Below are 17,091 nucleotides of genomic sequence, written 5' to 3' on the forward strand. Positions count from 1 at the left end.
TCCTCCTGCAAGGTCCCTTTTAAGCACACAGGCCTCAGTCACTCATTCACCTCAGCTTGGTTCTATTGCATTTGCAGTGAAGATATCACTGAAGTCCAAAAAGTTTGAAGTGTGCCTTAAAACAGTAAGATTTAACTATTATGTACATCTTAAGGAATTGCTTTGGATGCTTCTTTACAGCTCAGCACTGATTTTTATGTAAAATTGCTAATCCTCTTAATTTGTAGCTTAATTCCACAGTACATCTGACATTTTTTGCTTCCTCAGTCCATTTCATTTCAAAGTTCAAGTTCACTGAAAACATTCAAATATTTAATCACAGAGAAAGAACTGTTGAAGCCCTAACATAATTATTACTGGTTAATTCCTCTTTTTGTCCAGGTGAAGTCATTCATACACAATGGAATTCTTAAAAAGAGCAGCATCTAACGGAACCGGACAGAGTGCCACTCTAATCAATCACTCTTTTGCACTCCGTCACGCCCTGGGCCTCGTGCTGCTGGGACCTTCTCCAGCTGAAATAAAGCCACAGTGTGAGGAAAGGCGGCTTCTCCCACATGCTGTTTGTTTGCCCACATCAGAGCAGCCAGCCTGAGAGGCTCAGGGACAATGCAGGAATTTGTCTTTTCTCCTAGTGCCCAATGCGAGGAGGTAAGCATCAGAGGAAAGGAATACCAGCGGACACTTCAACCTCTGAGTTTTGAATGTGCTACAGTGACTTCTATGCATAGGTGTTTGCATCTAAACTGGCCACGGACTAGCGCTGATCAAAATGCTAACCTCGGAGAGCAGAGTTCTCGAGGTGTGATGGCTCTTCTTATACAAGTAATAGTTTCTGTTTTCAACCTTCCATATCTTCTATCAACTTCTAAGTTAACTATCTCCCAGGAACTTGGCACTCTGATATTTGTGAACTGATACAACCACCTACCCACTTTTAGTGAAAATAGACCCCAAAGAGAAAGCACCACTGCACTTTTCTGCTTCTTCCATCTTGGTTTATAACCTCAGTGCCAGAGCTGCTCAATTATAAGCTGCACAAGGAAGGGGAACAGCGAGAATGCGACAAAGTGGGGATGTAGCACAGGGCTACTTTTTACTCAGCCTCATCCCACAGCATCAATACAGATTATTCAGCTATCCTTCACATCCCAAAACATCACTCTCTGCCTCTGAGCACACTGAATATCCTGAATGAAGATATACTGGTAGATAATGCAAGTCACTCAAGGGAGGTACACACACTCTAAGAAACTATTTTGACACTCGGGAGGCAGAGGCAGGCCAATCTCTGTGAGTTCAAGGCCAGCCTGGGCTACAGAGTTAGTTCCAGGAAAGGCTCCAAAGCTACACAGAGAAACCCTGTCTCAAAAAAAAAGAAAGAAAGAAAGAAAGAAAGAAAGAAAGAAAGAAAGAAAGAAAGAAAGAAAGAAAGAAAGAAAGAAAGAAAGAAAAAAAGAAAGACAGACATTATTTTGAAAGCATTTTGGTCAAATGTCACAGCCACCATACCTGGAAGGTTTCCATTTCAAGATATCAGTGACTGGATGCTGACCCAGAATTTTCAAATCTGGAATTTGAAAATGGAAGACTATCTTGGTGTATGTTTGGCAACTAAATAGTGATGAAGCCTGTGGTTCCTTGGTATCCAGTCATTACTGGTAGCAGTTGCCCTGAAATGGCTTTCTTTATAAAAGGTCATTTGATGTATGATACTAATATTGCTGCAAGGTAAGGTAGCAAAGTAAAATAGCATCCCATAGAACTGAGTTGCCAGATGTCACCCACGCTGAGATTCCATGCTGCTGGACTCCCAGATGGACACCCATGATGTGGGATGTCCTTCTGTACGCTGGGAATATGTGTTGCTCTTATTGGTTGATGAATAAAGCTGCTTTGGCCTATGGCAGGGCAGAATATAGCTAGGCAGGAAAGCCAAAGTGAATACAAAGAGAAAGAAAGGCCGAGTCTGAGAGGCCATCCAGCTGCCCAAGGAGCAAAATGCCAGCAGACTGGTAACACCACAGCCACGTAGCAAAATATAGATGAACATAAATGGGTTAATTTAAGTTGTAAGAGCTAGTTAGTAATAAGCCTGAACAATAGTATAAGCATTTATAAATAATATTAAGCTTCTGAGTGATTATTTAAAGCGGCCGCCGGATGGGGTGGGACAGAGAAAAGCCTCTGACTACACACCCAGGCTCTGCTTCACTTCTTAAATAAAGCTGAGCTTGAATCAGGCAAGTGCTGAAACCCAGAAGCTCAGTTAAATGCAATTATGAAATAAATACTTGACGAGCAAAAGGAGAACATATGACCTAAGAGCAAACGCCAGTAACTCTGAAGGCCATTGTAGGGCACAAGGGAGGACACTGACTTCAGAGTAAAGCTGCCTGGACTAAAGTCCCAGTCCTGATACCATTAAAGACGGGAAGAACTTAAGCAAGTGTCTTAACTTTTCTCATCTTTATTTCACTCATATCTAAGTGGGTAATAACCTTTTAGAGCTGCTGTAAAGATTAGATTAGAAATATTACATAAAAGTGCTCAGCACATTGATGGCTGGTAGAAAGCATTCAGTGGCTGTTAATTATTACATTATTATTCAAATAATAAAGGATACTTCAAAATTAATTTTACAGTTATAGAAATTCACAAAATCATGTAATTAAAATTATAACCATCACAATAACAATAACTAATGCTTATTGAGCATGCCTGCTTATTAAATCTTCAGAACACAGGTAGAATCAACACCATGCGCATTCTGCAGATAACCAAACACAAATACAGAGACCACAGGCAGTGTCACACAGCTAGTGACTCAGAACGTCCAAGCAGGCAGTGAGGTTGTGGAGTGCACGCTCTAAACTACTGCACCGTTTTGCTTTGATGATGATGAAGTTAGGTCCTTCATCATTCTGCAGATAACTGCTTTCTTTGTGTTTGAACTACTACACACTATTTTATGTTACGTATTTTGAACAGATTATTCACATCCGACACAATTTACTCAATTAGCTTTTGTAATTCAGTGGGGTTTAGTATTTCCTATACTCATCTGAAGTGTTCAAGGTTTCAGTTTCTCCATATATACACCCACAGTTGTTAACTTTTTTTTTTTTTTTAGCCTAGTGGATGTTAACACATTATTTACAATCTTAATACAACCACAGTTTTAGTAACGTACTGATAGAACGATGCCTTTTCTGCTATATGAAGACCCAGTGAGGAGGCACCATCTGTGAACCAGGAAGCAAGCTCTTACCAGACACCATCTACTGCTGTCTTCAGCTTAGACTTCCCAGATACAAGAGTCTTGAAACTAAAACCATGCTGTTGCTGTTAAGACATTCTGTTTGTGGGATTTTGTTATAGCATTCCACATGGACCAAGACACTGGCTAAAACCATCCTTAGAAAGGCACAGAAACCAGTTTACACGGTACACAAATTTTTACAATGAATGTTAATATAGTTGGGTATAGACCACGAAGTGAGAAATCTATGTAGTTAGTACAACTTTAGTCAACATTTTCATAGCAAGCAGATAAACCAAAAAAGTGAAGGTAGCTTTAAAAATTAATGACAAAAATGAAAGAAAAAAAAATGGAGAAAAAAAATCTAGGCATGCACGCACATGCCGAGACAGCAAGGACACCAAGTACTCTGGGCTGCCTTTCCCAACAGTACCCTGCATCTACACCCACCTCCACCCCACCTTTCCCAACAGTACCCTGCATCTACACCCACCTCCACCCCCCCTTTCCCAACAGTACCCTGCATCTACTCACCTCCACCCCCCCTTTCGAACAGTACCCTGTATCTACTCACCTCCACCCCCCCTTTCGAACAGTACCCTGTATCTACTCACCTCCACCCCCCCTTTCGAACAGTACCCTGTATCTACTCACCTCCACCCCCCCTTTCGAACAGTACCCTGTATCTACCCTCCCACCCCCCACCCCAACCCCACCCCCGCCTCCAGGTAAGCCTCCGTTCAGAGGAAGACCCCGGGGTGTCTCTGTTGGCTTGAGGACAACTTCACAGTCACAGGCCACTGTCCTGGGTTGGTGGTAAGGCCCACTCTCTCTCCTCCTGGAAGTCTGCTGCCAGCAACCACAGGCTCCTTGTAACTGTGAGTACCCATGTGACAGTGCTTATCAAAAAAGGAGGGGTCTGCCGGAAGTCTCCAGTGTTTGCACGGTGGCCCAAGGCATTTTAACTCTTCCCAGCTCCAGTCCTGGTACTGCTGGTGGCTATTTCACAGCCAGCACAGAGCTGACCAGGGAGGAAGTGTAAGGAGAGAAATCTTATTCCTAACTGACCCACCCCAGGGAGGAAGTGTAAGGAGAGAAATCTTATTCCTAACCGACCCACCCATGACATCTGTTCTCAGACCAGGCTTTCAGTATGAGAATCAATCAGGCTCCCCTTGCTGAAGCAATCTTTGGGTTTCATTTCTGTTCCTTGAATTTGAAAACATCCTGAAAGCTAGAGCAGGTAACCCAGCTTCCAAGAGTCCAGGAAATGTGAATGATGCAGGGGAATCAGCAGAGCCCAGCATGTGCTCTGAGAGAGGGACTCTTAGGAGGAAAATTACCATGACAGCTCACACTAAGAGCTGTAGATTCATCAAGGTGTTCTTTCTTTGCATTCTTTCTGTTTGGATGTGGACCTCCTAAAAGAATCTGCATCATTGCCAGACTGTTTTAAGAGTAAGAACAGTCAAACAAGGCTTGTTTCATAAGTACATTAAAAGCATGTTGAAGCTCTTCCTCCCAAGCAGACCAAATTCATCATTAAAGTTTAGTAAATCTTAAGGGCATTGCATTCTTGGTGCTTTTCACACAAAAATGTGACTAATTTAAAACACATTTTCTACACACTGCTGAGGCCAAAACAGGGAAGCCCATCTGACCAATAGTGTAAGTTTTTTTTTTTCCATTTGAAATATAAAACATACAGAAACTGTTAGTAAATTAATTTAATTTGTCATGGGTGGGACAGTTCGGAATAAGTTTTCTTGGCCTTACACCTCCTCCCTAGTCTCATTTTATTAATGTGCCCATGAATACACTTAACCTAAAATAAACATAAGCTTGCCAATCTGTACCCAAATCACACATAATCTTTAAATTTAGATTTAATCTACTGATGTAAAACATTCCCATGTTTTATAGCTATTAAGTTGTTAAAGTCACCTGGAAAGAGGGATCCCTAATTGAAGAGCTGCCTTTATCAGATTGGCCCTTGGGTATATGGGTGGGAGCATTTTTTTTTTTTTTTGATTAATGATTTATGGAGGAGGATGCAGACCACTGAGGGCAGTCCCACCCCTGGGCAGGCAGTCCTGGGATGTATAAAAAGGTGGGCTGAGCAACCGTGAAGAGCAACCCAATAAGCAGCACATCTCCATAGTCTCTGCTTCATTTTCTACCTCCAGGTTCCTGCCTTGAGTCCTGCCCTGGCTTCCCTTGATGATGGACTGTAACCTGTAAGCTGAAACAGCCCTTCCCTCCCAAGTTGGTTTTGGTCAGTGTTTTATCACAGCTACAGAAAGCAAAATAGGACAGGAATTGATACCAAGGACATGGGGTATAGTTGTGATGAATCTGACCATGCTGTTTTGGGAAAGATTGTGAAAAGATTTTAGAGCTTTGGGTTGGAAGAGGTCTGTACATGTTCAGAGTTTAACCAGCTGGCATTGGGTGCTTGAGAGACAGAAATGTTGAGAGAGGTATAGATGATGGAGGCCTGGCTCAGGAAGCTTCAACTAGAAGAAGATTATTTACTAGAAATAAAATACCATAAATAAAATAAAATAAAGGTGTGGTGGTGCACACCTTTAATCCCAGTATGCAGGAGGTAGGGGCAGGTGGATCTCCGTGAGTTCAAAACCAGCCTGGTCTACAAAGCAAGTTCCAGGACAGCCAGGGTTGTTACACAGGAAAACCCTGTCTAGAAAAACAGACAAACAAAAAAGAAAGAAATAAAGAAAATACCTTTTCTCTAACATTCCTTCCACAACGTGTGGTCTCAGCAGGAAGCAGGTCGAGTGGGCTGCTGTGGAAGCTAGTACTCACCTTCACCAGTTCCGTGTAGCCAGTCTCCCTGGGCGTCCACCACGGCTGAGCCTTTAGGCCATTCACATTGTAGAGGGAACGCTGCCAGACAGAGGCGAAGTGTCCTCTCTGGTGCCCAAGCTCATACCACTTATACGCCTGAAAGACAGAAAGCCTGCTTCACACTGCTCTTTTGGAGGAAACATTTTTATTTTGAAATGGAAGGAAGTAATAAGCTAATATAGATGTTCCTTGAGTTGTGGTGGGGCCATCTTGCAGACGCATTGTAGATACTCCACAGTGAAAACCTCCTCCCCTACTGCACAGCATATCCCTCTTCAGCACCAGAGCTGCTGCAGAGGGCCCTTGGGTTCTCCTGGACAGATGACTGACAGGGCCATAGCTCACCGCCACGGCTCAGCATCATGGACAGAATGGCGCTATATATTGCTGCCGTGGGAAGAGCTCGAAAGCCAAAATTTGAAGTGTGCTTTTTACTGAATACAGACTGCTTTCACACTCTACAGAACTGAAAAGCCTGAAAAACTCATGGCCGATCTTAACTCAGGGACTATCTGTACTTTGAGATAATTAAATACGGATCTCACCTGATAAGACCTGGTGAAATTTCTGTGGTTTAACTAAGCTTCTATGAGCTGTTGGGATGAGGGAACACTAGAGGTTCATTCCCACTCTCAGGCTGTCAGCTCTGGATTCTGGATTCATGCCCCGCCTATTTTGGTTTCCACACATCTAAGCCAGTTTAGAACTAATTTGTTGAGTAGACACATAACTTAGGATGCCAAAGGAGGCCATGCTTGTATTTAGCTTTCATTTTGTAAGTTTTATTTTTATATTTTCTTTATAAAGGATGGATTATGACTTAAACAATCTCAAATACATTGGCTATTTACTGAATTGGGCTGCTAAGATCTAAAGTAATTTCTTTTCATAGTAACTTTCTTTGATGTCCTATGGTGACAGAATAGATAAAAAGGAAATATTATTCTGAGTTGACAATAAATAGTATGATAGCCCATATCAGATGCTTTAATGGAAACTTTCGTTCACAGTGTGCCACATTTCCTGCAACAAGGGAGGGATAGCACTCATGCTTCAGGCTGGACAGCACTCATGGCTTCAGGCTGGACAGCACTCAGGGCTTCAGGTTGGCTCTGGTGATACAACTGGCCTCCAAGACCAGCTTCTTCATGGACAGCTGGCAGCAGACTCTTGCTCCTTATGGCTGGTCCAAAAGAGGCCCTGCCGTATGTCCCCAAGTGGCCCTCCCCCAGGCTGCCTGCCCACGTGCCCACTGTCTTTGGAGAGGAGTTTCTAGTGGCACACTGGATAACATCTTTAAAAATGTGTGTACCTGCCCACCTCATATACAGTGTCTCTTCACCTAGACCAGGGTGGCCTCAAACTTGGAATCCTCCTGCCTTATCTTCCTGACTGCTGAGATCATAGGCCTGTGAGACCATCATACCTGGTTAAATATACATGCTTTGATCAATTAAAAAAAGCATTTAATGTTAGCTCAAATACCTTCTTTGTAAAACTCCAAATACAAAAATTTAAACTTAGAAACTATTAACTTCTTTTTTTATTTTATTATATGAAAAAAACTTGGAAGTAAATAAAATCTATTTTAGTTAGTGTATGAAACTGTTAACTTGAACATGTTTAACAATTATGTTTCAAGATGTCCTTGCTTAGCACTGTAGAGGGTGGGGTCAACGGCCCTCCTGTTTTCTACAACACTCCATTATCTGCCTTTTACATAAGTGACCTCATCAGATCTTTCTAACAGCCCCAAACATCTCCATTCTATAAATGGTGAAGCTGAGGGTTATAAGGGCTCAATTCAAACAAGTTAAAAATACTCTATCTTTGTATCATTTTCTGAAACCATCAAAAAGAATCTTATTTAATTACCTTTCTCATTAAAATCTCAAGGAGCACACATGCTAATACTTCTTATATATTGTCCTTGAAACACATGTAACTTGGGCCCAGAGTTCTTTAAAGCCAGAAAGTTAAAATGGCTAATTGATGTCAGGCACACACACACACAAAAAAAGGAAGAAAATCATACTCATCTTTGAAATTAATTTGATCATTATTACTTCAGCCAACTTGAATTTAGGACTTAGGACTTTATTTCCAAAGCCTTCTGCTGTTGAACTGAATACTATTAATTACAACATATGATTTTTTTTAAAAGTCTGGTAGTTCATTAATTTTTCAATCATCAGTAATTCATTTGAAGGACTAGGCATATTGATGGGACAGTGGAGAAAAAAAGTAACTATAGGATAAACCAGCCAGTGTGGCTCACACCGCAGCCTTCAGGGTGTTGGGTTTGAGGCTGTCCTGTGCTAGGCACATGGGTGAGAGAGCCTCTTACAGTTCCTCTGGGTTTGAGGCTGCCCTGTGCTGGATGCCTGGGCGAGCGGGGCCCTTACAATTCGGGTTCACACTATTGTGCAGCCTGTTCTGATGTTCACAGTATCCACTACAAACTGAACAAGAGCCTTGAATTTGCACTCCTATACCATTTCCCCTTTATTGTAAATAAAATCCTCAAAACGACAGATCAGAAATTTAAAAACTGCTTCTACTGCTTCGTTATAGAATGGGCTCAATGAATTAGGCTAGATTAAAAAAAGCATATATATGACAGAAGTTTGTAGAAAATTCAGTCGAGTAAGACACCTGTGTAGCTGACCTCCACTTCTGTTCTTATTTATCAAGAGGTTTATAACATAATAAAAACAGTAAGGTCGACAGCAGGCGTTCCCAGCTTTCTCCAGCTACCTTGTTTTTTGTTTTGTTTTCTTGTTCTTTTGGAAATAGGGTCATGCAGCCCAGGTGGCTCGCAGACTTGCTGTGTAGCTGAAGATGGGCTTTGAATTTCTGATCTTCCTGCCTTTACTTCCTGAGTGCTGGTATTATGGGATGTACTACTTGAGGTGGTGCTGGGGACAGAAACACTAGGCAAGCAGTCTAGGAACTGAGCTGCATCCCCAGCCTTAGGCTACCTTCTTAAAGGCACTCTATATCAACGTCTTTTCTAGTTTTGTCAAGTTATTGCTATGTGTTCTTCACACAGACACACACACACACACACACACACACACACACACACACACACACACAGAGTAAAAGATTCCGATTCAGAAATCTGCACGATGATGGATCGACCCCGAGTGGTCTGGCTTGAGCTGGTCTGTCTGGAGTGTCTGTACACTGTGAATGGGAGACACGCTTTTGGTGAGAACACTGGATTGAAACTTGCCTGTGTGGAACTGTAAATGACATTGCATGGAAATAAGGCTTTCTTTTATTTTGAACCACAGATGTTTTGAGAACAAGGTGGCCATGCAGAAAATGAAACCAATGTAAGAAGCAACAACCAGGTTCTTACAACCACCACCAAGGAGGCTGATGAGAGATGGGAACTAACGTGGCCTGGACAAAGACTACCAATGAGCCCAGGAAGCCTGATCCTCAGAACTGGCCCTCGGGAAGGGATGAGAAGAAGGAGGAGCCAGGGCTGACCCCAATTTTGATTCAGAAGTTGGCAATAAAGGAACCAGAGACAGAATTTGGGAGGAAGATAGCTCAGAGGAGAAGAGGGGCTTGCTGTGTGACCTCCATGCAGTGCCCTCAAACTGCACGTGAACCTGTACGGCACTTGGAGGATGAGACTAGATGTGAAGACAGCACTCGGACTGAAGTTAGGGAGCCCTGGAGCTTGACCGCTGCAGGGCTCCCATGGCTTGTCTTCCTCTCTTTCTCCTCCGTACTAGCAAAACCGTTCATTAATGGCCATTTTCCCATCAGCCCTGCGGCAGAGGCTGCAGGCTTGCCTCTCACACGTCCGTCCTCTTTCAGGATGGGAGTGAGCTCCATGGATGAAGGCACAGAAGGCAGCTGCTTCCCAGTAGGTAAGCTCTGACTCAACACCTAATACTGGGCTACACTGACATGGGGCTTCTATGGGCTTGCTTCTGTTCCCTGTAAGGATGAATCCTCTTGAACTTCCAAATTCAGGAACTGTGCTGTTCTTTGCATATATTAATGATAACTATACTGGTAGAACAGTCCCCCAGGCTTAAATACCAGGCTCATAACAAGTGTTCAGTAGTGAATTCATTGTCCTTGAAGTAAGAGCTGTTCTCATCTAAGATAGGAGATAAAGTAATTTCTTTTATCTGTCTTTGCCTGTACCATGAAATGTTCAAAGATAAATTAATTAGTGACAATTATATTTACAGTAGTTGAACACGAATTTTTACCCAATGTTGGATACTGTAGCAGACATTTTCTTATCCTTCTCATTCAAAGGAGGGTTCTTTTTACATCAAAAATCACAAAGGAACAAAATAATGACTACCCATCAGCAATGTCTTCTGCCATCTTTCTCTTCCCTTCTAGTGGCTTATTCTATTTTAGTCAAATGATTGGTAGGTTAAAGGGGGGAGTACTCGAGAATAGAAACGTAGAAAGGAAATAATGTCAATCATCCAAACCTCTTCGGCTCTGACTTCTTCGTGTTTCTTGCTGGAGACTGCATAGTCACGACCGAACCCCCTTGCTTCTGAGTTTTCAGCTGCCCAGAGGGTCTTCTATTCTTATTAAACTTAGAAATTGGAAGCTGTGTTGTCCTTAGATGTCACATATGGAAGGCAATGATTACAAAGAGTCACTGTCTCATTTGTGCTTTTATCTTTAGATTCTGGAGACAGCTGAGTTAGAATTCCTACAATGGTACAGGATGGAAGAGGTGGGCCTCGTTGTTTATTGGCATGTAAGTCACGGTGGACTGGAACAAGGCTAGAAATTCATGGTACATGATTTCATGACTAATGTCATGTTTATACAAGCTGACAACTGTACTCAGGAAAAACGTAATCATGAAGATAATATGCCACTTGTTTTAGTTACAACATTGTGTGTGTGTGTGTGTGTGTGTGTGTGTGTGTGTGTGTGTGTGTGTGTGTGTGTGTGTGTGTGTGGTACCTGTCATTATCCTAGCTACAAATGATCAGCTTAAATCTAATATGACAATTACATAGTTAACCATGAAGACCACGGTGCTTAGGGATTAGTCAAATAGTTCTAAAAACAACTACTGCAGAAATTCCCAAAACAAAACAAAAATTAAACTCTGTAAATGTTTTTAAAAATTAAAACAACTTTATAGACCTCTTTATCCCTTGATTTCAAAGATACTTTTCCAAGGCAGCACTTACCTTTCATAGATACGCACTGACACAGAGGCGCGCGCACACACACACACACACACACACACACACACACACCCCAAAAGAGGCATTTTTCAGATTACATATTTGATACCTTGGCAAACAAACAAATAGTAAAATCCAAATCCCAAATATTTTATAAGAATACTGCTTAAATAATTTATGCTAAAAATTTTTGTGAAGTTCTAACTGGTTCCTAGAAGGAATAATCCCTCCCCACTGCATTATCTACTGGAATAAAGTCACAAACCCAGTCAGTGGTACCTCTTTGTTCCCGACCCTCTGCATGGCATCTCCCAAGTGGAAATAAAACCGGCCATCATCTGTGCCAGGATCCCCGGATTCGATTCCTTCCTGGAAGAGGACAGTGTTACCACGTGAAGGGTGACATTTGAGCTCTCATTCCTTGTTTTGGGTAGATTTTCCCTATGTATGAACTACAGTATCTCATAGGAAAACCTAAGATCCTGAAAATTATATGTCATTATTAAAATCTGACAGTGAGGTTGGTCCACATTTTACAGTGTAAAAATGGGATTATCGATCTAAATATAATAATACAGCTATCATTACCTAAGAGCCCATAAATTAGGATGCACTGTGTTACTTCTACAGTGGGAGCAATCATTTTTCAATATTGCATATGATTTCTCTGGCAGGGTATTTTCCCATTTATTTTGCTCTCCAAGTCTGACCATATGCCACCTAGAGTCTTTTTATCCCTGAACCCAAACACTGCACTGCTCTTGTTTCAAGTGATGACAGTCAGAGTGTAAGTGATATTTCTTTCTACCCCAAACAAATGTGTCACAAGTAGTTAATGAAACTTCTTACTAAATTCACAGGATTCAAGCCAACTGGAATTCTGACATATGTAATTTTTACTGAACAATTTCTATTGTGAAACGCTTTGCTATTTCTTCCCACTTTTCACACAGGCACTAGAATTGAGATGTTTTTGTTTAAAAAAAAGGAAAAGAAAATACTAAGAGAATGAACATGGAAAAGCAAAAAGTTGAACAAAAATCTGAACTAGTTTAATAGTAAGGACTTCTTTTCTGAAAATTTGCATCTTTGAGGTCTCCCCACAAAAGGCTGGCAAGATGGCTCAATGGGTAGAACCCTGGCTGCCAAGACTGAGGACCCGAGTTTGAGTTTCAGGTCCCACATGTTGCAAGGAGAGAGCCTGTTCCTGCAAGTTGTACATGTACATGATGTGGACGCACATGATCCACATACCCATGGTTAAAAATATACATACACAAACACACACACACACACACACACACACACACACACACACACACACTTAAAAGTTATTATCTTCTCCCAGAAGAAATGTTATTGCACAGTGTTGGAAAACAGCATCTAACACAACAGACTGACATTGTCATGGAGCATCCTTGTGTGTTCAACATCTGCCCTAGATCTTGTTTTCCTACCGACGAAGATGGGAGAGCACCAGCAGCCTCCAGAGTGAAAGGAGGAGGGGGTCCCTTTAAATCAGACCAGTGCCCTACATCTTGTTCTCCCACCGACATAGCTTGGAGAACACTATCAGGAGAAAGCAGACATGGGGGCCCTTTAAATCAGACCAGTGCACATGTCCACATGGCCCTGGAAAGAATGGAAAGTCTGTAGTGTCCAATGATGAGACATTGGACTCATGAGAATACATGCCATCTAGAGGGGTACCACTGTTCAGCTCTATACCCCAGGGTTGTGGGCCAAATAGGAAACTACAAGTCTGTGTGACTACACACAACGTGGGAATTCTCAAGAAAGACAGCAATTGCAGCAATGAGAATTGTTTGAAGTGTCACAGAGGCCAGCCCTACTGCTACTGTAATGGGGCTGGAAGCTCTCATCAGCTACCTGTACATACTGTAGCTCTTCTCTGTAGCAGAGCTTACTCTTAACCACCACATTGTTACTATTCGAACAAAAACAAATGGAACTTAAATAGACTTGAATTCTCCTCCTCAGTCATAGTGGCCACATTTTAGATGTTAAGTGGTCTCACATGGCTGGTATGAGTAATACACATAAGTGATATTTCTATTACAGCAAGAATTTTCTGCGATAGCCCTGACCAAGACCAAGTGTGATTCCGGTAAACTGTCCAGGCGTCAGTTTAATATGGTAGAAAAAGCAATCTCGTATTTTAGGACTTTGAGTCATTAGCCAAGCCTTGGCATTCAAGTCTATCTAGTCTACATGGCCATGGAGGCAGCTGGAGCCCTTTAGAGTAGACTCCATACTTAATTAATTTGTGAAAAAAAGCACTTAGTACATTGTCTATAGTTTAAGAGACTATCAATGAACTTTGTCTACTTTTTGCCAATATATAAAAACTATACTAGGGAGGAATGAACGGCCAATGTATGCTATGTACCATATGTAAATATCACAATGAAATCTGTCATTTTAGATAATTGTGAATGCTAATTAAAAGTAAAACCACTTTATAATGACTTTAGTTTTAGGAACTTCTTCCTAAAGTCTTTTCCAAACAGTGTCTGCTCATGTTGTTAATGAAGTCTGAAGCATCTCCGGCGGGCCCCTGTGCTCTGTCTCCAGCATGAGGCACTGTTTTGAGAGCTCGTGGAACCTTGCTTGAGAAGGTCACCAGGGGCAGGCCTTGGAGTTATTCGGCCTCTACCTCCCACTCCTGTGCTTCAATTAGTGGTCAGGGATAAAAACGTGAACAAGCCGCTGTCACACATTTCTGCCACCCGAGGAGCTCTGCCGTGCCATCCCCACGGTGACACAGAGCAACTCCCAGAGACTAAGAGCACAAACAAAACTTTGCCTAAATGGATTCTGTTGGCAATTTTGGCAACAGTGATGCCAAACAAAGCTCCTCACGTGGCTGGTGACTCTTGACATTCAGTCAGGGTCTAGGCACATGCTGCCTATGAAGCATGCACTCAGATACTAGGATGCCTCCGCAATGCATGCCAAGCAATTAGAAGGCACAGGTAGAATCATAACCAAAGGGGGTCTCAAGTATTCCAGGAAGTGAGCAGATGAAGACGACATGGCAGATACCTTTAGGTAGGGGATACTCTCAGCTATCTTGTTCTGTGCCTTCAGGATGAAGCCGTAGTGCACTTTAGCAAAGCCATCATTGGGTGTCACATTCAGAACCTAATTCAAAGAAAACAAAGCACCTTTGTGACAGAGAAGAAACCGTACAAGTGAGTGTCAAAACAAATTCTAATTAGTTTTTCTGTACTCCAGATGGATTATGATGTTACAGCTTCAAACACGGCGGTTGCGTTTTGTCTCACCACTATCATTAAACAAAACACATTCATTGCCTCTCAACTCAAGATGCTTTGGACACTTACTCACTGAATAAAGTTGTGAATGAGAAGGCAGTAACTGCTAGAGCATGGCTTTAACACCGCAATCAGAAAAATGCCTGCCAACTGATATGACTTCAAAGGTTTTCAGTGATGAGAGGAAATCACTCTGGACTTTAGTGCCTAAAGAGAACTCCAGAGGGTTATTACACATTGCTTTATATACATGCCTCCACATATTAGGACCCATTCATTCACGAAAACCTCCATCAGTGGTCCCCGAAGCTAGTGGCAGAGGGTGACATGAAAAGAATCTTGAGTGAGCTGCTGCAGATGCATGGTGATCATAAAGGCAACTAGAGTGGCATGACAAGGGCATTGCCTTGACCGTGGAAATGGCACCTGCTGTGGTGTGATCCCGAATCACCACAGAGGCACAGCACTGCTCCTGAGGCTGTCCTGCACCGAAAGCATAACCATACTGCATGATGAGGAAGCTTTGACAGCTGTACCCAAACAGCTGCCTGGATACCCGAGGAACTGGCTTGGCACACCAGCAGATGTGAGCACACTGAGCCTGTGGGTCTGAACAGCAACACTGGAGACAGTCTTCAATGCTGGGAGCCTGTGAGTTTGCCTAGTGAGCGCCAGAGTCTGATTCTTTAATTCTGTGCTGAGGCTGCACCCAGAATGGCTGAGGACCTGTGTCCTTCTTGTGCAACCTTTTGGAAGTGGGAGATTATTTTGAAGTAACAAGCTTAAAAATTATGAATGAAGATAAATTCTTGGGAGTGCAATGATTTTAAGTACTGAATATAAAATTGGTGAAAAAAAAATCCAATATTCTGGACTAGGCCCTCTGCATGGCAAGACAGTGTGTAGCTTCATCTGCTTGGGGGGCCCTAGCAGTAGGATCAGAATCCATCTCTGGTGCATGAGTTGGCTTTTTGGCGCCCACTACCTATGATGGGACACCTCGTGCAGCCTTGAGGCAGGGGAAGGGCTTGGACTTGCCTCTACTGGATGTGCCTCCCCATTGGAGGCCTTGCCTTCTTGTGGGTGGGAGTAGGGGGTGGGTTGGGAGGAGGAGGCTGGGGGAGTGGGAGGAGGGAAGAGGGGGATCGATTGGTGTGTAAAATGAATGAAAAAAAATTTCTTAATTAAAAAAATGAAAAAAAATAAAATAAAATAAAAAAATCCAACATTCTGTGATAAAATCTAGGTGGATATCTCATATAAGTCACACCATTGTTCATCACTACATGCATTTATTATGACTTAAAGATAAATTATGCAAAATGCCTCTAAATTAAATATTAACAGTGAGAAATCAACACAAAAGCATTCAACTTGTGAAGCTGCTTAGGAAATGAATTTCTTGAACAAAGAGAAACATGAAGAAGATCTGAGCGGTACTTGTGGTGTACATGATGTCTGAGTTCCTCTCCTCTCTATCTCTGAGACAGTTAGGACAAGCACTGAAGACACCACTACCATAGGAACTTCACAGAGGAAGAGCAAGGTATCTAGCAAGGGCCCCCACACCCATCCTGGACCCACTACAGACAGTCGATACTCCAGGGATTTTGGCTCACACTGGCTGCTACACCTCACTCACTCCCACTTCAAGCCACCATGACCTTTAAGGCACATTAAAATCGTGATATGCAACACTTTCTTTACTTGCTACCACACTGGATAGAATCTCCTCTCTTTTGTACCTACCTACAAGACCCTCTCAGCTGCTGACACTCTGCACCCCTGCTGTTAATTCTCTACATGGGGCCACATGGGAAACCATTAAAATCCAAGGTTAGACCTGACCCTTTCATAGGTCTAACTCAGCATAGATGGCCTCATTCAAGGAACTACTTCTACAGCCTCTCTCTGCTCTCGCCTCTTCCAGCTGCTCCTCTGAGACACACTGGACTCCCTGCTGTTCACACACAGCAAGCCAAAGGCACCCTTTACCACAAAATGTTTATACTCACAATACCTCCTTGGCTCAAAAACTCAAAAACTCTATCTACATTTTTACCCACAGTAAAAACTCATTGCAAGGAATATTTTAAAACTTTTTTTTTTTTTTTTTAGTTTTTTTTTTTTAGTTTTTCGAGACAGGGTTCAAACTCACAGAGATCCGCCTGGCTCTGCCTCCCAAGTGCTGGGATTAAAGGTGTGCGCCACCACTGTCTGGCTCAAAACTTTTAAAACACCACCTATTTTCCTTTATCCAATACTTCATTTTCCACAGTCAACTATGACCCAAAGAATATTAAATGGAAAACTCCCCAGATATAAAGAATTATGGTGGTATTTTATGAGGGCCTGTACTTTTTATAAAGTATGTATTATACGTAATACTTAACTCTATAAACAACTCCAAACATTTGATTGATTTCTTTGGCCTGGCAGGGTACACAGTAAAAGATATTTAAAGAAC

At 42.3% G+C, this 17,091-nt stretch overlaps 1 protein-coding gene across 1 annotated transcript in view; it reads right to left on the reverse strand.

Moving 5' to 3' along the window:
- The window catches only part of Asph (aspartate beta-hydroxylase), a 212,872-nt gene that overhangs the window by 35,774 nt on the left and 160,007 nt on the right, over positions 1-17,091 (reverse strand). The window contains exons 18-20 of the mRNA XM_059253835.1: positions 14,392-14,490; positions 11,605-11,694; positions 6,089-6,226 (exon numbers count right to left, since the gene is read on the reverse strand). Coding sequence (XP_059109818.1) covers positions 6,089-6,226; positions 11,605-11,694; positions 14,392-14,490 — 327 coding nt within the window. The remainder of the gene's footprint in view (positions 1-6,088; positions 6,227-11,604; positions 11,695-14,391; positions 14,491-17,091) is intronic.

Source organism: Peromyscus eremicus, chromosome 2 (assembly GCF_949786415.1).
Source record: "Peromyscus eremicus chromosome 2, PerEre_H2_v1, whole genome shotgun sequence".
In the NCBI taxonomy this organism is placed as follows: domain Eukaryota; kingdom Metazoa; phylum Chordata; class Mammalia; order Rodentia; family Cricetidae; genus Peromyscus; species Peromyscus eremicus.